The 27,432-nt window shown below is 37.4% G+C and overlaps 1 protein-coding gene across 1 annotated transcript in view; it reads left to right on the top strand.

Moving 5' to 3' along the window:
- The window catches only part of LOC116513416 (bifunctional heparan sulfate N-deacetylase/N-sulfotransferase 4), a 135,875-nt gene that overhangs the window by 25,204 nt on the left and 83,239 nt on the right, over positions 1 to 27,432 (top strand). The window contains exon 2 of the mRNA XM_032224484.1: positions 19,832 to 19,919. Within this exon, the coding sequence (XP_032080375.1) occupies positions 19,832 to 19,919 (88 nt within the window). The remainder of the gene's footprint in view (positions 1 to 19,831; positions 19,920 to 27,432) is intronic.

Genomic DNA, 27,432 nt, shown 5'->3' with positions numbered 1-27,432 from the left:
TGCTAGGCGATGTGGCTCCACATGCCACTTTGGGCACACGTGCCTGTTTTGTCCCCCCTTCTCCGCTCGTTAAACAGACGACAGGCAAACAAACTTAAAAGGAACTCTCTTTATCAGTTCTCGGCTCAGACTGACTGCGAGCCCAAAAATAACATAAATACAGTCTCTGACCAGATAACAGAATACCAAACAAAAACTCTTACAATGCAATGCACTTCTCCAAGTGTATCCTTGAATCAGGGTTACAGAAAACAAAGCACTTTTCCAAGTGTATCTTACATAAACCATGACTGATGATCAATCAATGTTGAACGAACCAAGGAACGTTGACTCCTGCAACTAGGGCGTGGCACCATCCGTCCTTTTATCCCCAGAATATGCCCCTAACGAGCCCCAGCTGCATAATTAATCTTGCATCCCGAAAAGACTCACAGAAGACTGCTGCTGAGTCACAGCAGGTGCCATAGGTTCATCCTCATGGGTATAGGTAATCCTTGACATACAACAGTTCATTTAGAAACTGTTCAAAGTTATGGCACTTAAAAAAGTAACTTAGGATCATTTTTCACACTTACAACCATCGCAGCATCCCCTTGGTCATATGCTCAAAATTTGTATGTTTGGCAACTGGTTCATATTTATGACGGTTGCATATTTATGACTGGAATCAGGTGACCCCCTTTTGTAACCTTCTGACAAGCAAAGTCAATGGGGAAACCAGATTCACTTAACAATAATGTTACTAACGTATCATCTGCAATGATTTGCTGAACAACTGTGGCAAGAAAAGTTGTAAAATGTTTGCAAAACTCACTTAACAAATCAACAGAAATTTTGTGTTCAATTGTGGTCATAAGTCGAGGATCAACTGTAGTAGTTGAGAGAAAGCTAGATGGGGAAAAGGCTAAAAAGAGGAATGCTGCACTGTTTGTTTATGATTCCTTAAGAAAAAAAAATAATGTTTAAGGCCCTCAATGAATTTGAGTTTGACACCCCTGTTATAGAACGTAGGTCCAACCATATTATTATTATTATTTAAAAAACCCTCTGTCTTTTTATATAGCAATAGTATTTAGACTTATATACTGCTTTGCAGTGCTTTACAGAACTCTCTAAGCAACTTACACATTCAGCATATTGCTTCCAACAGTCTGGGTCCTCATTTTACCGACCTCAGAAGGATGGAAGACTGAGTCAACCATGAGCAGGTGAGAATCAAACTACTGTCAGTCCGCAGAATTAGCCTGCAATACTGCATTCTAACCACTACGCCACCACTGTGTATGTAGGTATGTATGTATGTATGTATGTATGTATGTATGTATGTATGTATGTATGTATGTATATAATACAAGGGTTACCTTGAGATAAGAGGCACAGCCTATAAATTTGTGTGTGTGTGTGTGTGTGTTGCCAGCGTATCCACTGCACCTGAATTGGCTTTCTACATATGATATAGGCAGGGCCCAGGTTAAGAACAAGTGCTGAGTATTGCTAACTTGAATTTGTATGTAAGTCAGAATTCATACTTATGAACTGACTGTTAGCAAAAATGATGGATGATATTGTTCTTCCTCAAGTCAACGAACTACTGCAGCCATACAATATTTTCACGAACTGCTTGCTAGAAGCAGGCTGTATATTAAAAACATGTAGCTTCAGTATTGTCATTATACAGATAACAGCCTTACATATTAGTATGTCAATGCCCGGAACAAGTGCATAAATTGTGACATTTTCATACTAACATCAATCATGCACATTTCATAATTTGCTCTTATTGAACTCCAGGGATGCTCAGGTTAAGCTTTTGGTCTCCAAAGCTCAATGATATTAGGCTTCTTCATTATTTGGATGTACTATCTCCAGTGGATACCATGACTGTATAGTAGATTTAAAAGCTGAAAAAAACATTGCAGAAGATGACAATCGCCAGTCACTATTAAGAAAGCAATATGGCTCTACCAGTGAAATATGTTCCACTTTACTTACCTAACAGCTTCTCTTATAATTAGTCATTTTAAGCTCATGAAATAATTTTGAACAGAAAATAAGGGCAAAGCTACCTTCCATACAATGAACCACTTCATAACTGAGACTGTCTGATCATTTTATGTCTAAAATACGAAAAAGTTATGCATATCCCTAGTTTATGTCATTTCCCCCAATAATCGAATAACCTTATACAGTAGATTTCCACTTTGCACACTGTTGTGGTTCCTACTGCAGTTCAATTGTGTTTACTTGAAAGGAAGTTCTGAAGTATAAATTTGTTCTTATCTAGGCTTCCCCAAAAAGCACAACAAAACCTATTTTATTAAATAAATGTGAATTCCTCTCATTCACATTCAGTAAAGGCCTGGTAAACAGTCTTTCAAAGGTGAAGTTATGACCACAGACCTTAGCTAGCTTGGAAAGCTGCCATGTAAATATTTTCAAACACAGTGCTGTCAAGGAAAGACTTGGCACAGAGCCTCTGAGTTTCGCGGCAGATCTTCACACTCCTGAAATGAATGAACGAACAAATGAACGAATTGTTTCCTGCAAAAGCCCACTTCCCTTTTGGTCCTCTTTTATTCCCTATTGTAGGGGCCATTCACCGTCCACCTGTGGCTTTACTTCCAAGTTGACTCTGATTTCTGAGCTCTACTTTTCTTCTGGCAGCTCTGTGCATGTGCACACTGGGAACAGGCTCCAGCTGTTCCTCTGCCTCATTGCTGTCTAGCTCTGAAGGGAGATGAGAACTGCCAGACGCCCTTGGCACCATCTCTGCCTCTGATGCACAACCCTCATCCAAGCCTTCCCCAGCCTCCAGGACTGGCCCATGTTCCCCCCCAACCTCCTCACTGTCCAACTCTGCTGCCAGCTCTGCTGGTCCTTGGTGAGCCACAACAAAATTGGAGCTTTTGTTCCAGTAAATGCACTGGGAATAATTCCACACATGGACATGGAATGCAATGAAGTTACTTCCATGGTAGGTTTATATAGCCGGGATGGCGAACCTATGGCACGCGTGCCACAGGTGATACACGGAGCCATTTGTCAGAGCACATCTGTGCACTGGCCAGCTGAGTTCAGCTTTTTTTAAATCCATTTTTCACCCTCCCCAGGCTCCAGAGGCTTTATAGGAGCCTGGGGAGGGTGAAAAGAGCCCCCCATGGAGGCTCTCCAGAGGCTTCATGAGCTTTCCTGAAGCCTCCGGAGCGCAAAAAAACCAGCCCTATGGGCAAACCGGAAGTTCAGGAATGGACTTCTGGTTTGCTTGTAGGGTCGGTTTAAGCCTCCGGAGACTTCAGGGACCTTCTAATGGCTTAAACCGACCCTACGAGCAAACCGGAAGTGACTTCCAGTTTGCTTGAATGTCCTTTTTAGTCCTCCAGAAGCTTCAGGGAAGCCTCCCGAAGGTCCCTGAAGCCTCTGGGGGAGCGGGGGAGGCTGTTTTCATCCCCCCCAGGCTCCTATAAAGCCTCTGGAGCCTGGGGAGGGCAAAAAAAGCATGCAAAAATGTTGGGGGAGCACCTCTCATTCGCGCATTGGCACTGGGGGGGGTTGCACATTGCATTATGGGTGCTGCACGCCCACACATGACACCCCTGCGCTCCCCCCTTATGGCACGCGAGCCAAAAAAGGTTCGCCATCGCTGTTATATAGGACTGAAACATGAAAAACACAAACTATAGTTACTGTAAATATTTTATTAAGATTTACATTTACATTTTTATTTTATCAACTGAAAGAAGTAAATGATTTTAGTGGGCATGCCTTCATATTATCCTTTTAGAAAGTTGACACAGTCTCTGAATTTAAAAATTGCTGTGTAGGTGACTTAAAACTACTTGACCCAACATTTTGGAAGACTGGCTGATGCGGGAATTTTTACATAGTGCTTATAGTTCCTGTCAGTTATATTAGACATCATCACATATTATGCCAGTGTAAGGAAATAATTCCGAAAATGCATGCTTCACTGAAAAAAAAATATGTAGAGTATAAAAAGCACTTAGCCTAGTTATAGGAAAAGGAATATTCTACGGTTTAACAACTCCCTGAAGACTAATTCCAGGTTCCACCATTAATCTTTATACAATATTTAAAACAAAAACAAAAACTTTGCATCCAACAACTGGATCCATTTGCTGTATTTTGTGTCTCACACAAGACATAGAATATTTTAATGGATCATAAGTGGGCCGTAAAAATAGGTTCCAGTACTAATAAAGTTAAACATTACTTTTTAAAAAGTGGTATTTTTGACTTGGGCTGAACCATTCTTTTATTTTTTAAATAAACTCTGAACATATTAGTTACAGAAAACTGTGTTTTGTAAAGTTCAAGGAAAGTATTTTTTAATGTCCATTTAAAAGCATGCATGTTCAAATAGGTGGCCAATCAGAATCACCTTATATGGGAGATGGGCACAATAAACATTTAAATAATAATAATAATACTCAATCATTCAGGCCGAAGGTGTCTAAAGGTTGAATCACAGCAACTGGACCAATCTTTGTTAATCTGATACATTGGCCTGGAAGACTGAATCTTCATTGACAGATTGGGAAACATTTTGGGGAGAAAGAATTGGTATATTCCAAATATTGATCTTCGGGCTAACTAATTTTGCTCCTACTGATGAAGTTGATTAGATAAGCTACGTCTCAGATTAACAAAGATTGGTTCAGTTACCATGAGTCAACTTTTAGATCATGGCTGTCAAACTTGATTGCATCACATAAAGTATTGTGACATATGGTGATGTTTTTTGCCTTTGTGCCATGGGGGTGGGTGTGGCCTGCATGTTTCGCATCTAGCCCGCAGGCCACCATTTTGACAAGTCTGCTTTAGATACTCTTTAACGCCTAAATGATTTTAGACTTAGGTGTCTGAAACCCGATAACTGCTTGAATCTGTGAAAATGAGGCTGAGTGATGAATAAGCATTTTACTATGCTTGTATCTTCGGAATGCTGAATCTGGAGAATTGTTTTTTATTCCTAATTTTAGTGTGCTGTGTTGTTATCTACTAAGCTTTATATTATTGCTGTTTCATATGGTTGATGATTTCATAATATCCTTTTTGTCTTATGCGTAAATATTTTAATAGTTTTCCGATGCATATTAACATTTACATGATACATGGTGTTTTACCATGAAATTAAATGTTATATTAGGGGTTTTTTTTTCTCGGTGTCAAAATTTGAATTAAACTCTGTTAACATGTTTAAAACTATGGATTTAAAACTGTTTCTTTTTTTTTTAAAGAGATAGCATTTGAATTTGGATATATTTAAGCATTATGATTTTGAGAATACTATGGGTGGTATCTTTGCTCAGTACATTTTCTTTGGTTTATTTTTTAAACTATTTGGTTAATATTTTAAAAAAATCTAATTTTATTAAAGTTTAAAATTGTAAAGATGAAAAATTAATACAAGCTAAGGAGTATATAAACAAGAAAAAAGAGTGGAGGAGGAATATATGCATGTGTGTGTATGTGTGTGTGTGTGTGTGTGTTATTTGTGCTGATAAATAAATAAAGGGAGACTAGTATAGATCTATTTCAAGCTATTTAGCTCTCATCAGCTAGCCATACCCTTACTGGGATTTGAACCTTTATTTATCAGGACAAATAAAAAAACACAAATATAACAAAGGCAACAGTAAAAATATTGGGTTTCTGTCGTGATGGACTCTTGTGACGAGCCGATTGACAGATGATGGAAGCAGTTAGCTTCCTCCCATAATTGGGGCTTACCAGGGGTTGTAAAAATCTAATAGATGATAGATAGATAGATAGATAGATAGATAGATAGATAGATAGATAGATAGATAGATAGATAGATAGATAGATAGATGATAGATAGATAGATAGATAGATATACACATACAAACATACACACACACACACACACACACACACATACATATAAAGAAACCAAAAATAGGGGGGAAATCATCCACCTTCATCAAGACAAGTTAAAATATTTTCAATAACTTATATTTTAACTAAAATCACTCTTTATCCCTATCTCATCTTTTATATATTGCAAATAAAACCAATTTTTTTAAAAATCTTGAGCAAACTCTATTAAGAAATGCACAGTCACATGCATATGTGCATATAAAGATGCATACATAAACTTTAAACAAGTAGGTAAATTTTATAATTCTTTCCTAAACTTTACACAATGCCCTGTCATTTTTTCTAAAATTGTCCTTTCCATGTCTTATGTCTATAAACAAATCTTTAAAATCTCATCATTAAAATTTAATTAAGAAAATTCCATTAAGAGCTATTAGAAACAACAAATTGAAAGTATTAATCTTTTTAATCCCTTCAAATGATGTCCCACAAATTAATTTCTTCTCATCTTCTCTTTATCGCCTCTCAATTATAATATCATAGTTTATCATTTTCTATAAAACTACTACAAAAATCTCTTCTTCCCATATTTTATCTATAAACAAATATTTAAAGCAAGTAATAAAAATCTGTCCTTTTCTGAATTAAGATCCATGTATCCAAGTCAGTCTTGGTTTATTATTTCGTGTTCCTTTTTACTATTAAAAACTTAACATATTTCATTTGTAGATTTTATCAATATCATGTTTACATCTTGTTAATTTTAAATCCATATCCAAAACAAATCTATTTTTCAGTTTTTCTATCTCTTCTTTTAGCTCATTTTTATTGAATCAGACAATTGGAAGAATAAGTTCTGGGTACATTATCCTTAAATTCTTCCAAAGTTAAAATATTTTTCCCCATTTTGTATTAATGGGACTTTTTATTTATTCTTTCAAATTGCCTTTAGTAATCAGCCTTTAAGGTCTTGTCTTACCATGTTTTTCTCTCATGAAAAACATTTCCCAGGAAGGGGTGCCTTACCCTTAAATCCAGATCTTCAAATATTTTAATAGGATTTTAAACAAACAGCAAATATTTTTATAACTTTTCCAGTTCTTGTTTCCTTGTTTTATAACAATTTTTATTTTATTTAAAACACTAAAATATAAACTCCACAAAAGGAAAATAAATAATATAAAAACAAAGAAAACTAGACAATACTACACAAAAATATACATTAAAAAAACAAAGACATACACGTTATCTCCCTTAGTTGAATACTGATACATATATTTCAAAGATAATAACTCTTTCCCCCTTGTGAAGCAGGCATACAATTTATAAATTTCTACACTGTTTACCCAAGCCACTTAGCCCAACAGCTATCTACTACAAAGAAACATAGTTAACAGGTAAAACTAATAGCTAAATTAAACTTATAAACACTCTATTAACAGTCTGTTTATTGTGTTTTATTCACAGAAAGTGCACAACAGCTTCCAGTCTATCATAGGTCACCACAATCATTGCCATCCAGGATCAAATATCCTTGACTGATTCTCAATGAGAATCCTTGAGATATAAATTGAGATCTTTCCTAAATTGTAACACAACATCTCTTAACATTTGATTTCCAATTGGGTATAATAAATCCTTTCCCTAATTTCGTCAATCTTCTTGAAAATGTAATGAAAAGGTTAGGAAGAAGTCAAATTAAACACTGGTCAATTCTATCAACTCTGAGCTTTTAAAATCCATACCTCTCTCAGAGTCCTCTAACTAATTTGTATTTTCCAAGACAACCTCATCTTTCAGGTCTGCTAGCAAGTTGTAAATCTGGTTGTACTGCTGTTGCTTGCATCTGGTTATCAACTTTGAGTTGATTTAAAACCACTGTTATTTTGTCAAGCTTTTTTACTCAACCCTCCAACCCAACCCTATAACCATTCACACTGAGAATTGCAACCTTCTAGGTCCTCTTCTCTCATGAGTCCATAATTGTCTGAAGGTCATCTTGGATCATTCCTAGTAGCTCCTAGGAGGCATGCTGCCAAAGAGCCAGCTTTGGCAGTGAATCTATCAGCGAGGTGGGGAAATCCCTGCTGGTCAGGATGGCATCTTTGGAACTCTCCTTCAATTCTTGTTCCCTTTTAATCTGGTCCCTTAGTCCATTTAAAATCTTTCCAAAATCAACATTGTAATCTTACTGTTTATTTCCAAAAAGTTTTCTTTAAGTTTTAAACTTAAAAGAAGTGCAAAAATGTCTTAATGTTTCTTTGGAGGACTTATCTCCCATTGTGTCTGATTTGTGGACATTATATTTTAACTGCAAAATTTCTAAGAAAATTTCTGTTCAAACATCTGAAGAAAGTGTTGCAGAAGATTAAGAGATTTTAAAGGGAGTTTTATGTACTAGGTAAATCCCATAAATTATTTATAGGATTAAAACAGAATCAAGGAAAAGGGCTCTGATTACAAATGATTGATTTTTTTAAAAATGTTGGGTCTAGCAAGGTCATTTTTGAAAAGACTTAGAATTAGTAATTATGAAATAATAGTTATCTCTTAAATCTTTATAAAGTACAGTCATTATTTACTTCGTTAATATCAGAACTTGATTCCTGGGGCTTCTGGAATGAATTATATGGCAATTCTTTCATTAAAAAAGATTACCTCTTTTTATTTTCTAAACAAGTATATTTGTTTCCTACAAATCTGTAGGAATTTTATTAGATTTTATTATTTATTCTAATTTTATTGGAATATATCAAGATAAATATTGATTAATGGCAATATTCTGTTTTCTGGGAAGTAATTCAATATTGTTATCACTTGTAAAGTAGCTCTATCGGGGAATCACATTGTCTGCTTAGATAAACAAAGTGAACATCATTGATGCACAGGTCAACAACTTGACAGGCATAGATTAGAAAAAACATAAGAGTTGTAAGTATCTAAATTAAATACATGTATATTTTTCTAAGGTTGAGGTTTTTATATTGTTAGAACACTTTTCATGATACCTAAATTTAAAGCTACTTACTTTATTTAACTTATAGCAGAAGAAAAATCCATCAATGTTCATTTGATTAAATAAAACAAGAAAATCACAATTGGGAAAAAGAAAAGAAAAAATAATAATTCACAATTAGAAAAATAAAGGAAAAATAATTATTCTACAACATCTAAGAATGTTTAAAAGATATACTGCCAGTGTTCTGTACAAACTACAGAACACTACTTAGCTAGCTCAAAGAAGTAAAATCAGATTGATCTGATAATAAGAAGATAAAACAAGTCAGTTTAGTTTACTAAAGAACGGAGGTAACAATTCCTGACAAGTGTCTGCGTAGAAGGAACAATACAAATCAATGTGGTCCATCATTTCAGTTATTCCTCTACCCCATAAACATAGTCTCTGTTCCAAGGCATATTTCAGGATTATCCTTCGGTAGCAACTGTTGGGAGGATAGGAATCTAGCCAAGGATAAACCTTTTCTAAATTTCAGAACTGTTTTGTGACTAACAGAGGTGCGTTGCAGGCGGTATGCCCCGGTACGGGTATACCGGTGCCCACCGGGAGCACTGGGTACCATTCCGGTATGCTGCTACAGAGGGTCCACCCGCCCGCTGGCCATCCTTACCTGTATTTGAGCTCTTTGGTGCTTTCGCACATGCGAACGGAGCATACAGCGCCTGCGTGATGCTCCGCCGAGCAGCTGGAGCATCACAGAGGCATCGCAGGAGGTAAGGACACATGCAAGCACTGTGTGTGCATGCACACATGCTGCACGCATTAATGTGGTGAACGACGGGCCCCGTTGCACCCTACCGGTTGCAACGGGATTCGGAACCCACCACTAGTGACTAAGGTATATGGCTGATTGAAGAAGGTGTACATAGTGGCTTAAGAAAATGTCTCTAAATCTGCTTGCAACACCAATTCAATGGCCTGTTGGGTGAGATCAGCTAGTACCATGATAGCAAACTTATGGCACACGCGCCACAGGTGGCACACAGTACTCTTTCTGCGGGCACACTAGCCGTTGACCCAGCCCAGCTCCACCACTCATAAGTACATGCCTCCTGCATGGGCAGGGGGTGGGGTACATGCAGAGGATGCATGTGTGGAGGGAGGTGCTCATGCATGGGTGGTACTCATATTTCATTTTGGGGCCTCGCACAGTGCCCCTGCTCCCCATTTTGGCTTCCTGGTTGGTGCAGGAGGCCTTCCAGGCCCAAAACGGGGCACGGGGGTCGCGTTTGCATTGCATTATGGGTGCGGGCATGTGCACATGCTTTCAGCACATGACAATTTAAAAAATTAGCCATCACTGAGCTAGAACATGACCAAAGCCCATCACGTTGATAGCTCTCCATGAACTGCATAGAGCTGCACTTTGGCATGTCATGCCTGGCACCAGGAAAACTGGAAGCTATTGGTTATAATTAATGGATGAAAGCGGGCTGGAAAAAAGGTAAGCTTAGCAATAGCAGTTAGACTTATATACCACTTCATAGGGCTTTCAGCCCTCTCTAAGCGGTTTACAGAGTCAGCATATTACCCCCAACAACAATCCGGGTCCTCATTTTACCCACCTCGGAAGGATGGAAGGCTGAGTCAACCCTGAGCCGGTGAGATTTGAACAGCCGAACTGCAGAACTGCAGTCAGCTGAAGTAGCCTGCAGTGCTGCACTTAACCACTGCGCCACCTCGGCTCTTAAGCCAATAGAAGGAAATAAATATACAGGCAAAATTTTCCATTGTAAGTAGGCCAGCTTCATGGCAAAACAGTACATTCAGAATGAACGGAGGTACTTTACAAAATAGACTTGGTCCTTTGCAGAGTGAAGGAATGACCTGTAGGGGCCTAACTGAGCTCCAAAAACAAGCTAGGCTTGGATCTTAGCCAAAAACACTTTAATCGCTGCAGATATATATGCTGAATTCCTTTGGAAAAGTAGTAAGATTGTGAAGCTGACATTGGGTTGTTGTTTTGGGTTTTTTTTGTGCATTTAGAGTAACGTAATTGGTGGGAGATTTACAGTTGCCCGTAGCATGGAAAACAATCTGCAGATATTTAAAGGTCTTGACTTTCCCAATTAAATGATTATTTAGCTGCCAGGCATGTGCCTTAGAGCACTTAGCAAAAACCATGACCTTGGTTTTACAGTAATTAATTGCCAGCCATTCTTCTTGGTCATGTTCAGCAAGTATATAAAGCACCCATTTCAGGCCAATCTCTGAGAAAGTAGCATGGCATCGTTGCAAAGGAAAAAACAGAAATGTGTCTTGTTTCCAGTTTTGCCACATGAACAGATGGGCTATTTCATTTGTCTATAAGAGGATGATGATCATGATGATGGTGATGATGATGGTGATGATATCTGTTCAGTGAAATCTGACACTTGGCAATTCCATGGGCCAGGTTTTCCCACATCTTCCAAGCGTAGAAATGGTGGTGGATTTTAGAAGAAACCAGCCTATATTACCATCTCTTACAATACTAGTCAACACAGTATCAACAGTAGAGACCTTCAAGTTTCTAGGCTCTATCATATCTCAAGTCTCAAAATGGACACCTAACATCAAAAACGTCATTAAAAAAGCACAACAAAGAATGTTCTTTCTGCACGAACTCATAAAGCTCAGAGTGCCCAAGGAGCTACTGATTCAGTCCTACAGAGGAATTGTTGAGTCTGTCATCTGCACCTCTATAACTGTCTGGTTTGGCTCTGCAACCCAACAAGACAAATGTAGACTTCAATCTTTACCCTGATTTCTGATTCTTCAAGATCTACCTTCCTCATGATCATTTTGGCATACAGGTTGAATAAGAAAGGGGGGAGAATGCACCTTGTCATACTCTTAAATCAATCAATGTGACCATATGGTGTTTGCACAATGGCTTCTTCTTCTTCTCATAGTAATTGCACCAACTTGACCAGATGTGCTTGTATCCCCAGGTTTTTTAGAGCTCTCCATAGCTTCTCATGATCAACAAAATCAAAGGCCTTCTTGTAGTCAATGAAGCAAATGTAAATGATCTGTTGATATTCATGATATTTTTCCATGATACAGCACAGATTTCCAATGTGGTTGGAAATCATCTTGGACATCTGGTAATTCCCTTTTGGTGGCTGGTGCTAGTTGTTGCATAATTTTAAGCAGAATCGTGCTGATGTGAGCAATTGTGAAATAAATTGGAACAATTTTAGAGTCAGCCTTTTTTTTTGGCAATAGAATGAACACTTAGCGATTCCAATCCTGTGGCTACATGTTGGTTTCCTAAATTTTCTGGTGCATGTCTCTAAGGATTGTGGGTAATACAGGTTTCTGTAATTCTGTAGGGGTGGTGTCAACACCTGGAGTCTTGCTGTTTGGCAGTTGGGTCATCACCCATATGATCACTTTATCAAGAATGGCTGGTTCTATTTCTATTTCAGGTCTCTAATGATTCTGGCTAGTACGATTCTGGATAGTCAGCACCTGGAATCTTCTTGTTTGGCAGTTGGTTCTTTGCCCAGATGATCTCTTCCTCAAGGATGACCAGTTCTATTTCTACTTCTCTTTTCTCATTTTCTATTTCTACTTCTCTTTTCTCATTATCCTGAGGTTGGGTCCCTTTGCTATCTACGTACAGCTGTTCTGTATATTCTCACCATCCGTCCTTGATGCCTTGTTGGTCACACAGCAATTTCCCTTGCTTGTTTCTATTGATGCCTTTACAAGCAATAAATGGTGCTCGGTGCTTTCTGACTTGCATAAATTAATTCCTGTGTGACTTCAAGCTGTTTACATCGCTCATTGAATTTCCTGCCATAGTTGATCAGGCATCTCAGCAATGCCCAGTAATTCAAACCTATTTTTCACCCATATTGTATATGTAGGAGGGATTTGGGTGGAATCAAACTTATTTTGAGACACTGTCTTTTTGATAATGCATAATTTGACTTTAATCTTCGCCACCAACAATTCGTGATCTGAACTGCAATCATTGGATAAGTCTTAACAGTAAAGACTGGTTCAGTGCATAGTGCACTTTCAATCTGATTTCGGTGAAGTCCATTTGGTGAGGTCAAAGTCTGCAAGTGGTACTTATCCTGTTGGATATATTCATGATTCTAAATTTGTTTTCTTGGCAAAATTGTACCAAGCAATCCGGGGTGGGTTGGTGCTGACATTACTGCCGGTTCGGCGCACAAAAAATTCTGGAAGCTTCACGTGTGTGCACATTTGCACCTAAAAAGTTCTGTGCATGCACACAACATTAGAAATTACATAAATGACATTTCTGCATATGAAAATTCTTCTGCACATGCGCAGAACCGAAAATCAAAATGGTACCACCGGCGAGAGAACCGGTTCGAGGTGTGGCAGGCCAAGTTACTACCTACTCGGCCGAACTGGTCCGAACCGATAGGAACCACCTCTGCAAGCAATCACCTACATTGTTTCCCTCACCTAGTCTGACATGACCAGTGATGCCTGTCTCTGCTTGTTTGCCAACTTTTTAAATAACCTTTTCAATATATTTGTTGCTAAATATGTGAAGATCACAAAACTTTCTGTTAATAGGGCTATCATAATAACTGTGATCCAGAACTGTCCATATGTTAATATATGCATATTAGCATACAAGCATAAGGACAAAAATGTTCATTTAATCATAGCTATGTGTTCTGACCCCCTCCGTCCAGTAATGAATGCCGAGACAAGCTTAGCTGGAATGCCACAACACTTTATTAGCAGCAAACATAAAAATTGGTGGCTGAAAGCCCAAGCATGATGAACAGATAAAGAACCTTGGCAGCAACCCAGACTCCCACAGATACAGATAATAGCTTCTCCATCGTTGAGAATTAAGTTGAATCCTGCAACCAGACTCCTCCCAGAGTATCTCCTTAAATACTATCTTGAGAGGAGCCTAATTACAACCACCTGGGACCAATTATCTTCTGTACCTGCATAGTTGTTCTCTACATCGATCTACCTGCCATTGCCAGGCGTCCAGGACCAACTCCCTTGTCTCCTCCCCACTGCTCCAAGGCCTGACATCAGGAGCACACTCCCTTTGGCTTTCACTGCTGCTCCATGCCTCAGGCCTCCTGGTGGCCAACCAGCCTCTCTGAACCCTGCTCGGAGTTGGAACCCTGTCCAGGGTCCTCCACATCTTCCAGAGCCGACTCATAGGGCCCCTCACTGTCGGAGTCTGTTTGCAGCTCCAACGGCTCCTGCTGGGCCACAACAGCTATGCATATCACTGGCACTAATACAGTTATTGATTATATTTTTCCACATAAGAAATATGAGTTTTAGCTAAATTAAACTGGAATTTAAAATGTAAACAAGGGAATCCTTCTTTAACTGGGACATTGATCCACAAAGACATTTAGGTTAGGAGTAAAGCTTCTTTAATTACTTTGGTTGATGTTTGCTTTTTACCCTATTTTGAGATTAATAGTGGTAGAATTTAGAGTTATTCCCACTTAGCTCATATTTAGAGCTTTATCCATCCTAAGGCTATACAAGTAATTATGGTCAGTGGTGTCTATTTAGCACAGAAATAAAGGGGGAGGGGAAGTTCCTTGAATTTCTCAAAGGATTTGATAACCTCTTCACTCTCCTTAGCTAGAGGTGTTTTGACCTTTAATTAAAAGGGAAATGTGTTGTCTTCTATTTGGAGACAGCAAATAATGATCTCATTAAAATTAGGTTAGTGCTCAGGCCTTAGAGCCATAAGAGCTGAAGTCTCATTAGTAGCTAACAATCCAGAACACAGCATATAAATAAAGCTAATATGGCAGAGCAAAATGCCTTGGTGCATTAAATTTGAGCAGAATCAAATGTTTACAGTCAGTGACGTCTGGGGCATGAAGTTTTAATGTACTTAATAAAGGAAAGCAAATTGCTTCCTATTAGCCATGAAATGTTCCTAGAGAACTAGCCTCCAAAAAGTTTATTATGCAAATAGTTGTAATTAACAAGAACATTGTGGAAAAAAATACCATGCTTGCTTAATAGATGCAGCAATTTTGAAGAATAAAGATAAGGCAACTCAATAACAACAATAATATTGTTGAAATTCTAACTCTGTTGAGTACAAACAGAATATAAATCTTCTATGTCTTATCCTATGGATGCTGAAGCATATGCTTATATGAAGGAATAACTATAATATTGATTCAATAAAAATTAATATAAGATGTTTTATAGATGGCACTTAGATCCCAAAAAGCTTGCTTCTATGTATCCGAATGTACAGCCTAAATGCTGGAGATGTGGTTCTCTTGACGCTACATATTTTAATATATGGTGGACATGTCATAAGGTTAAGGCATTTTGGATAAAAATATGGTGGATCCTGCAAAATATCTTTAAAAGAAGGATAAAATTCACCCCTCAGTTGTTTTTATTAGGTATATGTACTGACTTTACAGCGGTAGAGATTAACTTGGTTCTGTACTTAATAACGGCAGCAAGACTGTTGGTGGCGCAATACTGGAAGAAGGAAGACGTGCCTACAACTCAAGAATGGACTTTGAAAGTTATAAACTTAGCCGAAATGGCAAAAATTTCAGCATATCTTAAAGAACATTCAAACGAGAGATATAAACGAGACTGGAAAAAATGGATTGATTATACACAAAGCAAATATGGGACTAAGAAATTCCAGATAGCCTATGCTTAAGATTAGCAACAACTTAAACTGTTTAAAACTTGGGTAACAGTAAGAAGCTGACTTCAACGTAGAGATCTTATCGACCTTTTTTTTTGTTGTTGTTTTGTTTTAAGACATTTTAGACTGTGTTTGCTAAAAAGTTATACCGTGTACGGGCTCTGGGAAGTCGGGGGGAGGGAAGGGAGGAGGGGTTCTAGGGGGAGGGGGGAAGGTGGAAATATAATATCTGTTAGATTTTAAAGTACATGATTGCACTTGTATACTGTGGCTTTTCAATGTTAGTGTAAAAATACGACAAGCTGAACATATTGGTCTGACAATAGAGGTACACCGAAGGGAGGAGTAGAGTGAAAGAAGAAGGAGGGGTGGAGAGGGTGGGAGAGAGGATTGGAGGCAGGAGGAGAAGGAAGGGAGGGAATGTATTGAGAGAGAGGAGTGATAGAGGGGGAGGGGAAGTAGGAAGTAGAGGGGTATGTTGGAAGGAAGAATGAAAGTTGGAGGGGGGTGAAAGAGGGTGTATGGTGGGTCAAGGTGGTATATTGGGTTTGTATTATGGGGGGTATTGTCTATAAAAACGAGAATTGTGTTTATTATTCAATGTTATATGCCCCGATTATGCACAGTACACATGTGATTGTATGGAATGAAATGGAAATAAATGTATTTTCACGATAAACAAAAGAAAAAGAAAAAGAAAAAAAGAAAAAAAATTAATATGAAATCTCCAATTTAGAAACTTCCTTAACATAAGTGCTTATTTGATTGTATTGTACAATATAAATAACTGAACTGGGCATTTTTTAATTGCAACATTTTGAGTGCAGACATTTCTGTTTAATAGTTTAATTCTGTTTAATTTAATTTATGTATCAGAGTTGAAATATATCTGTGGTCAGAATTGTATATTTTGCAATCATGATTTTGCATGATTTTGCAATCATGACCTTTCAGGGAAGTTCATAAAGCCATGCATAAATCATTAAAAATAAGATAAACATTATTTCAACTTCTAAGTTATAATATTGATTTTATTGAATTCACTCCAATTCCTTTCAGGAGGTGATTACTATTACCATTACTATTATCACTGCTGTTGTTGTATTTTATTTTCATAACGCCCTTCCTCCCAAATAAGGCTAGAGCTATATACAAAAAAAGCACTCTTAAATCAATCTTCTATTTTAAAAGAACATTTCGATAAAATACCAACAAAGCCATATAAAAAATAAACCAATATGACATTTAAAAGCAAATTTATTTTAAAAAGAATTTTTTTAGCACTAGTAGTTAACTGCTGGGTTAGAATTAACAAAAAGCAATACTGCACCGGTGGTGGGATTCAAATAATTTAACAACCAGTTCTCTGCCCTAATGACCAGCTGGGTAGGCATGGACCAGTGGTCATGTGACCGTGTGGGTATAGCCAATTCAAACTCACTCATGTCAATGGGCGCTTTGCTTTAGCTGTTACAATGTAACAGGGGTTAACCAGAGAGGCAGTTTCTGTAAGCAGGTCAATAAAGATTAGGCTAGAAACAACACCAGAATGTTTCCTTCCTGCCTTCCTTACAGGATTAGCCCTGTAAAAATGGAAAAAACCAAAAGGAGACTTCTTGCAACAACCGGTTCTCCGAACTGCTTGGAAAGTTAACAACCGGTTTTCCCGGATAGGTGCGAACTGGCTGAATCCCACCACTGTATACTGCACTAGTGTACTTTGGCCGAATTGTAGGCCTATTTCTGTTTCTATTGCCTCTATTCTGATCCATTATGCTACTGTCCTGATTCAGTTAGTGCAGCAAAATTATTTGATGATTCCTTCCAGTTTTCCCTTCCTGGTTCTGCCCTCCTGCCTATGCTGCCTTCATCAGCCAGGACCAAAATATCCATCAATCATGGTGCCGGAACAGAAACTATGAATCTGGCTCTGACTTATCCCCATTTCAAGGTGTTTTCCATGTTTTGCCTCTTCTCCTAAACCCAATTATGGCCAACACCCTTATAAAGTCCTCAATAAAGTTTTTTTAAAAAATGGAATCCGTATGAGAGCTGAATTGCACAAAAGTATTTTTCTCTCTTTCCTTTCTTTATAAAAGAAAAAGATTGACATCAGAGATGTTCACCCGAACTGGTAGTGGAAATCGCCACTGACCCACCCAGCCGTCCCGGTTCTATGCCATCCTATTTAGGCACATTTTCAAGTGCATGCGCACAAGGGAGAGTGCATGCACAGACGCACATGTGCTTATATTTGCGAACTGGTAGGGAAAGTAAGTGAAAGCACCCCTGATTGACATCCATAGTTCTGTTTGTGCGCTCATTTCACTATAGTATTATACCTGTTCAGTATAATCAGGTTTCAAGGCACCCTTAATCAGATTTGTCTTACATATGTAGAAGGGGGTATGAACACACCTGGGGTGGGTTCCTGCCAGTTCTAACCTCTTCTATAGAAGAGGTTCCACAAATCCCAGTGACATGACTGCCAAGCTACTCCCACCAGTCACATGGCCTGCAAGACACTCCTACCTGGTCACATGGCCGGCAAGCCACTCCCACAAAGCAGGCCACACCTACAGAAGAGGTTCTAAAAAAATTTGAAACCCACCACTGGAACACACCATTTGAAATCCCCTTGCAATCGGGTGAGTCCTACAGCCAGATTCATAGTTTCTGCTCTGGCACCATGATTGACAGATATTTTTGCCCTGGCTGGTGAAGCAAAGACAGGAGGGCAGCACTACTGTAGTGCTTCTCTGACCAGCTTTATACTGGTCACTTGACTTTACATTTTCCATTATGAATTGATATTAGATTTTACACACCTGAAACATACAACATACTGTGTTGTGACATATTAGAATGGAACAGAACAACAGAGTTGGAAGGGACCTTGGAGGTCTTCTACTCCAAACCCCTGCTTAGGCAGGAAACCCTACACCACTTCAGACAAATGGTTGTCCAATCTCTTCTTAAAAACTTCTAGTGTTGGAGCATTCACAACTTCTGTAAACAAAATTGTTCCACTAGTAATTGTTCTAATTGTCAGGAAATTTCTCCTTAGTTAGGAAATTTCTCCTTAGTTGATTTATTTAATCAAAGTTGATTCATTTAATCAATCAAAGTTGATTTATTTAATCAATCAAGGTTGATTTATTTAATCAATCAAGGTTGATTTATTTAATCAATCAATCAAGGTTGATTTATTTAATCAATCAATCAAGGTTGATTTATTTCATAAATCAAATTTAGGTTTCAATCTCCCGACCATCCACACTGAATTTCTTTGCATTTCAGTTCATCTGAATTGTTTGTGGAAAAATAAATAAATAATTGGGCATGCTATTAAAGTATCGTATTAGACTACCGTATGTCTAATATTTAACATACGGTAGTTACTATTTTGGTATGGCTCTTGCTGTTTTTCATTAATGATGTGTATTACAGTAGGAAAGAATCCAGTTGCTTATGCAGAAATCCTTAAATTGTGATTGCATTTAAACATATGGGATTATATCATAGGATTCATTGCAGACAATAGATTTATTGGTAAATTTGGTGTGAAACCTAGATGTAAATATGTGTAGGAGTTAGTAGGTTTATATTGTTTACATATACACTAATGGTCCAAAAGTATGTCCGTTGTTTCGAATGGTCTAAATTCAGGTTGTTGAGTAAACATCTTGATGGATTCCTTGTGCTCTTCATCAAATTCTCAGCTTATGTGGAGTCCAATCTATTAGGAACTGTATATATAAGGGCTTGTGGAACAATATATAAAGATGCCTTTCTATGAATTGATATTATACCTGTCATATATGAGGAGAGGGCTACTACTCAGTGTACAGGTGATGAATTTTGACTGCAATGATTAGAGTTTGGTACCTAAACTATATTTATATATTGTATAATATAATATAATAACAGAGTTGGAAGGGACCTTGGAGGTCTTTTAGTCCAAGCCCCTGCTTAGGCAGGAAACCCTTCACCAGTTCAGACAAACGGTTATCCAACATCTTCTTAAAAACTTCCAGTGTTGGATCATTCACACTATTTATTTATATTTATAATTTTAAATACTTTTAATAGTGAATGTAATTAGTCTTCACTATAAAAAAGCACAGAAATGTATTGCCAATTTATAAAGATACTACCATATGGGCTATTGGGATAGCATTATTTGACATTAATCTTACATCTCGGACAATTGTGAGTTTTACTGACAAAAAAAACTTCTTTTAATCTTTTATACTTGATTTTTTAAAATCTAAAGTTTCCTTTTTTTCCATGTATGTTTTTTTCAGGCTTTACTGGAAACTCAAGTACTACTACGCACTCAGGTTGCAAATTTTACCTTCAACCTTGGATTTTCAGGAAAGTTTTATCATACAGGTAAGCAAAAACCACATAAGAGCAATTAAAAGCCTATGAAAAATATTAGAGACATTTTTCATGATATTGCAAATACCTTAATATTAAAACTACATTTTTTAAAAAAAGTTAAAATACAAGAATTTCCTGTTCTAAACAAACAATGTTTTAAAAATCAATTACTACAAAACTATTCATAAATATTAACTCTGGTTTATAATTAACCAATTCTACTACTTTGAACTCCTAAATATTTGTTTTGAAATAATATTTCTTTAGACAAGTAGAAGAAAAATATTTTAAAATTGCAAAACTATCTCTACTTAGTTTTAAATTTAAAAATTTAACAACTTTGGTAAATATCAAATTCTACATAGTTATCACATGAAAATTCACTACGAATCTATATCTTATTAAATTGATATATGTTTATCAATGTCTTTGAAATATATAATTCTTTTTTTAATATGCATATTTCAATTTTGAGCATTTCAACTCTCCAACACACTGTATGGAAATTGTAGGTTTATTTCAAAAGCGTGCTAAAATTATATAGAAAAATAGTCTGGCCATTTTCTTAAACAGATAATGATAGAAGGATTATAAAGAGCAAATAGGACCATCAGGTATTTATATTAAGAATGTGCCATAAATGGCTTTTTTTCATTCCATAATATAGAATAAAACATAAAATATAGACATCTGAGAGTTCTTTTAAACAAGAGTCTTATTTGCATGATAAACACCCTGCTTTGATTTCACATGGATACAAATTAGTCTTATCAAAATACTGTCACGTAAGCAAGGAGGCATCCTGGAAGAATTTGTATGGTCTGAAGGAGAAAAGATATGATTTAAAAGGAATTTAAATTAAATGAAAAGAGGATTACTTCACATTTTGACTCCTAAGTAATTAATTGATTTTGCTCCCACGTGCTGATTCTACAGATTAGTATTACCTGCTTCCAGGCACATTTTGTGTATTTCTTCATTCTGCCTCCAGTTTCTTTTTAATGCCTGTTTAAACTTTATTCATTTGCTGTCCGTTTCTCAACTATATTTCTTCATTAAGAGGCAGCTTTAAAAGTAAGCAAAGATTAAAGGCTTCACAGCGGTCAGCGCAGTTTCCATAAATCCAGTCGGCTCTCCACCACCTCAACTTCATTATTGACCTGTTCAAATATTAATAGAAAATATTAGTTAGGATTTGGCATTGCTGTATAAATACTTTGCATTTTCAGCATGGTTTAAGTTGAAGGAAAAGAAATTAGAATGCATTACAGTAGGCTAGGCGTGTCAAACTCATGGCCCACAGGCCAGATGAGTCATGTGTTGGCCCCGCCCCTGCCCGTTTTAGCAAAGGGAGAAAAAGTCCTGTGACGACGCCATGACGATGCGAGTTTGACGCTCTTGCAGTAGATAATAGAAGGAGTTCAGCACTCAGCCTTATTGAACAATGCACGTTTGAAATGATCACCAACTGGTGTTGCTATTATTTAGATAGAAATTGAATAGTGTTAGAGTATTCTTAAAGTTTGCCATGTAGCCAAAACCCAATTAGTTATGTGGTGATAATATGGAGCCACAACTGCTTTCACATCATGAGCTACCAAGAAAAGCCGGTATAGTAGCATTTATGACATTGCATTACTTCATGGAGTATTATAGCCTTTGGGAATTTATGGTAGCATGCTAAATTTTATTTGCACTCAACCTGTGGGAGCTGCGTAATGCAGAAACATTTGAACATATAGGGTAACTCTACTTTCCTCCATGTTTAATTTATAGATTGTTATCGGAACGGTCTTTACCTTGAATTACAGAAACAAGCATGTGTGTATTGCCTGTTTGAAAGCCAACTAAATTTTATTTTTAGGAGAGCATATGTGAGACAATAAACTTATATTAAAACACAGACAGAGAAACATACACAAAAACCCACATCTCTCAGTGGCAAATAACAAAATTAAGATGCAAGCAGCATTAGCACCTTATTGCTCCTTTTGTCATAATTTGGACTCACTAAGAAATATGCATAGCTTCTTCAGGATATGAAGAAGGCTGGCTACTAATCTTTAAAAAGAACCCTGGTAGCATATGAATTAATCAACAGAAAATGCTTTTGAGCATTGCCTTGAGTTCCCCTCTGTGTGATTAACCTCTGTGTGGTTGGCAGTATATAATATAACTTTGGTGCTTTTTCAAGAATAAGAGAGGGCTGAATTAGGTCTTCATTTCTAAATTATTTTTCAGTAGCTTTAGTTCTGTACTTCATTAATATCTTTAAGATGAAAGTATAATAGATGTTCTCCACATTATTTCTTTGCTATAAACGTTGTCAGATTAAGGTAATGAAAGAAGGAAAGAGCTCAAAGGAAATATATTAGCTGCTGAAATGAACTTCAACTTTTAAAAATCCTTTCTACCAGCAACCAGCTAAAATGTCTGAAATCTCTTTCCTTTATCTTATATTATCACAGGAAAGTATTTAAATGAAAGACCGGTTTTCAATGTATTTCACTCTATTCATTGATTTCTCAGACACCTCAAAATATATTTTTTCCACTGTCAGAAGCACAAGGTTTATTAGTACAGGAAAATTCCAAAATCTCAACACTATTTCAATGAAATTAAATGAAGCACAAATCAAGTCCCATATTTATCAGACTATAAGATGCTCTGGACTATTAGACACACCTAGCTTTTGGGGAGAGGAAAACAAGAAAAAAAATCTGCCTCTGCCTCCCAGGCAAATTGCTGGGAAGCAGAAGCCAAAGGGTGGGTGCGAATTCGCCAACATTCGCTGTATAAGACACCTAGACATTTCCACCCCCTTTGTGGGAGGGGAGTGCATCTTATACACAGAAAAATACAGTACTTACAAATATCATGAAGCAAATATTGTAGTTTATTTCAATGTACATTTTGAACTTTATCATTCTATATCATTTACATCAATATTTTCATATTTTAGGGAGTGTACTCAAACCTGTGTACACACTATTTTCATATCTGCTTCCCTTACTTCTCCAGAACTCTCTGGAATGAAATAGACTCCATCCATTCTGAACAAAGTTCTGGGGAAGGCAAAATAAAATTCACTATGAATTTAAAAAGAAGCAGAACAATTGTTTGTATCAATGGTGGGTTCTGGATCCCGTGGCAAACGGTACGGTTGCAACAAGGCCTGGCGTCCTCCACATAAATGCACGCAGCGTGCGCATGCGTATTACCATCCAGCACCACCTCTGCGAGCCTCCGTGATGCTCCAGATGCTTGGCGGAGCATCGCACAGGTTCAGTATGTGCCGTGCTCGGAAGCACCAAAGAGTTTAAAAATGGGTAAGGAGTACAGGCGGGTGGGTGAGCCTTCTAAAGCACCGTACCAGAATGGTACCAAGTGCTCCGGGTAGGCTCTGGTACACCCCTACTGGGGCGTACCACCTGCAACCCACCACTGGTTTGTACGCGACAAAGTTGTTATTTGTCCAAGTTAGAGTGCCAATTTTTTTCCTACTCTCCTTTGTCCCCACTATTTACTCACACCTCAAAATAAATTTATCAGGGGCTGAAGAATATATCACACATAATGTTGCATGGAAGGGAGATGTACTGTATTTTTCACACTATAAGATGCACCAGACCGTAAGATGTACCTTAGTCTTAGAGGAGGAAAACAAGAAAAAAAAATCTGCCTCTACTTCTGAACATCCATCTGGTATTAATCTGGCTAGCGTCCTTGCAGCAAACAGCAAACAGCCTGGTCAGCTTCAGCACGTTATTGCAGCCCCAGCACGTGGCTTGACAGGGCTCTGCTCCATTATGCCCACCACCAGTCAACTGAGCTGAATAGCTGCCACTGCCACTGGGGAACATTGGAGTCTTTCCTGCAGAGCAGCTGATTGACGATTGGATCGGCCTCCCAGAATTCTGCTGTTCAGCTGCCATGCGGCGATTGGTGGTGGCTCTCCCTGTCACCTAAAACAGCTGAGTGGTGGTATTCCAGGAGGCCGATCTAACCACCAATCATCTGCTCAGCAGTGAAGGCTCCAGCGTTCCCCGATGGCAGGGAATGGCAGAAGCAGTGACAGGCGGCGGCGGTGACAGCCAACCCCTCTTCCGTTGCCACAATATTCGCTCTATAAGGGGGGGGGATGCGTCTTATAGTGCAAAGGCTAAAAACAAGTACAAAAGATATATGATTTAATGGTTTTAATGTATGGAAGTTATATCTAAGCTATGTTCATAAAGACTTAATTCTAGATATTTTTTCCCAAGATTATCCCTGCAATATGAAAAATAATAAATGGGATAATAAATCTAAGTAGATACAAGTTCAGGGAAAGTAGTTTCTATCAAGTGAAAAGAAATTTATAGTGACAGATTCAAATAACTGTCTACCTTTCATTTGAAGTTTTTCTGAAGATAAATAAAATTAATTAATCTCCTGTGAGGGATGCTACTCATCTCAGCACATAACTTCATTATTATTTAAACTGTAGCTGTTCTTTACTAATGGTCTAAGCCTAAGGTGACCAGATTTTAACATTAGTAAAGCGGGACACCATTGACCGGGGGGGGGAGGGTTTCTTGATTAAAAATTTGGTCTATGTGGTCCATGGAGCAATAAAAATTTTCATAGAACGCAAAAATAGTATTGTAATTTTTTTTTTAATTTCAACATAAGTACAATTTATAAATATAATACATTAAAAATAGTATTTAGTATTATTATTTTATTATTATTTTATTAGTATTAACCCAGGGGTGTTCAAATTTGGCAGCTTTAAGACTTGTGGACTTCAACTCCCAGAATTCCTCCTCTTGCTCTTCATCTTGATGATGTGCGGGTGGGCGGGGGGGAGGGAGCTGGAACGGGTTCTAAACAGCACTGTAGATTTGTAGAACCTCTTCTATAGAAGTGGCTAGAACTGGCAGGAACCCACCCCTGATGTGCGCCCAATGATCAGCTGGCTGGCATGCATGTGCAGGCCGGTTTTTGGCACTACCACACATGCAAAGGGATCACTCTCCAGAAAAGCCGAACTTCTGGGTTCCAGCATGCATGCACACCCAATAATCAGCTGGTTGTCAGCTGCGCATATCAGTTTTTGGCACTGCTGTGTGCACGAAGGACAGCTGATTGTCACATGTGCATGCAGGCCAGAAACCCAGAAGACAAACAGGCAAAGCTGCACATGCCGGATGACATGGCTTCATGTGCTACTTTGGGCACGTGTCCCATAGGTTCGCCATCACAGGCTTATCATAAGTAATAGAAGATATTTTTTTTTCCAAATTTTTAGCAATAGCAATAGCAGTTAGACACTTATACCGCTTCATAGGGCTTTCAGCCCTCTCTAAGCAGTTTACAAAGTCAGCATATTGCCCCCAACAATCCGGGTCCTCATTTTACCCACCTCGGAAGGATGGAAGGCTGAGTCAACCTTGAGCCGGTGAGATTTGAACCACTGAACTGCTGAACTAGCAGTCAGCTGAAGTGCCCTGCAGTACTGCACTCTACCCACTGCGGCCACCTCAGCCCTCTTTTCAAGGGCATCTACATTTAAACAATTCACAGAACTCTTAAATTATGGAGCAAATATATTTTAAAATTGGATTCCACATTCCTTCTCTAAAGATTTGGCTCATGCTGACACCAACTTTCAACTTTTTGATGTGATCATATTATTAGTTTTAGTTATTCCACTCCGTTCTAATCTCCTCTAGGAATATACTGATAAAATGTATATCATGTCGCATTTATTTTCTATTTGGAAATAGAAATTAGTCCGAATTAGATCCATATGGAATGTAAAATGGTTCTAAGGCTTAAATACGGTGAACATACTTATGATTATGTATTCTACAGAGGCTTTTAAATCTCACTAATAGTACAAATCCACAAGATAGGTTTGTGATTTCCATTAAGCAGTTGCTATACTATGTATTCTGTTAAGCAAGTCCTACTTTTAAGGTTGGTACCGTTGTTTTGTCATTTCAACTTAGAGGCAGCATGCCATTTTCCATACAATTGTGTACTTTCTTATCCAATCATAAATAAAACATGGGGAGTGTTCTTTAATTAATATAAATGTGGCTTGTTTAGCCAAGCAAGATTTTAAGGTAAGATGGTGAACAGGTTTTGTTTGATCAGTTTTATGGAAGTGGATTTGGAAAATGGAATTTTAACAAGTTTTATTAGTACATGGAAGCTTCTCTGCTTCAGTTATTTCTTTCCTAATGCATAATTTTGGTTCCTGAACAAACATTGAATGTAGGATTTCAAAAAGGAAAATAAGATTATGGATCTGACAGAAGGTTTATAGGTTAAAAAGATGGAATCCAGGAGTATTGTAACATAATTTTATTCAATTTTACCTTGATATGTTATAATATCATGTTCAGAATAGACATGATAAAACAACCAATCTCAATTATATCCCCAGCAGGGGGAAAAACAGTTTTTGGGGGGATTTATTATAGGTCATCATTTATTCCTTCTTTTATTCCTAAATAAATCATTGACAGGACTAAATCAGGAAGGATCTGTTTGAAAAGATGGTGATTTGTATTCTGCTTGTGAGTTTTTGAATTGAAATGCTTACTTTGGGGAATACCTCTGTCTTAATTCTCATGACTTTTGTACCTGTAATGAATAGACAATAATAAAAAAATATTAGTTGCTAATAGAGCTTCCAAGGGATCAGATTTATCCCTATGATGGAGACAAGACAGAATTAGATGGACCTTTGCTTTAGTCAGAAAAGGTTACATCCTGCAATGGTATCTATAATACCATCAAACATGCACATCTGACTATCCTTAATAAGTGGACAAAAAATGCCAAATTTAGTCTGAACATCTGGCTAACTGTGTGACAAACCATTATAAAATCCTCCAGGGTGATTCATTATCACCCTTATTATCTTGTCATTTCTATGATCGCGCTTTCAGTTAATTTGGAAAAAAAATCTTGGCTACCAAGCAGCAAAAAATGCTAATAAAATATGTTTTCTATGGATGATATGAAACTTTATGGAAAATCAGAAATTGAAATCCAGTCATTGACAAACATTGTAATATTTTTTTTTAAATGGATACAGAATTTGACATAGAAAAATGTGTTACGATAGCAATCAAATCAGTCAATAAATCACAAAAAGTAATGGGATTGAAATACCAAATGACCAAATCACAATAGCCATTGGGATGAAGCCTACAAGTATCTGAGTATTTTATAATTGGATAACAAAAAGTATGGACAAATTAAAAAAAGTGATTAGTAAAGAACATATTCAAAGAGTGAGAAAATTGCTAAAAGCAAAATTGAATGGTTGAAACACTATCAAAGCTATCAATATTTGGGCCATACCTATGATATGATACACTGTTAGAATTATTAACTGAACATAAGCTGAATTAGAAAATTTGAACTGAAAAACAAAAATAACTCATAACTATTGATCTTATATTTCATTCCTGTAGTGATACGGATAAATTATACCTGCTCTTCAGAAATAGAAGCAGAGGTT

This window comes from Thamnophis elegans, chromosome 9 (genome assembly GCF_009769535.1).
Source record: "Thamnophis elegans isolate rThaEle1 chromosome 9, rThaEle1.pri, whole genome shotgun sequence".
Classification (NCBI taxonomy): Eukaryota; Metazoa; Chordata; class Lepidosauria; order Squamata; family Colubridae; genus Thamnophis; species Thamnophis elegans.
Note: the sequence above shows the minus strand (reverse complement) of the source record. Positions and strands in the feature narration are given on the sequence as shown.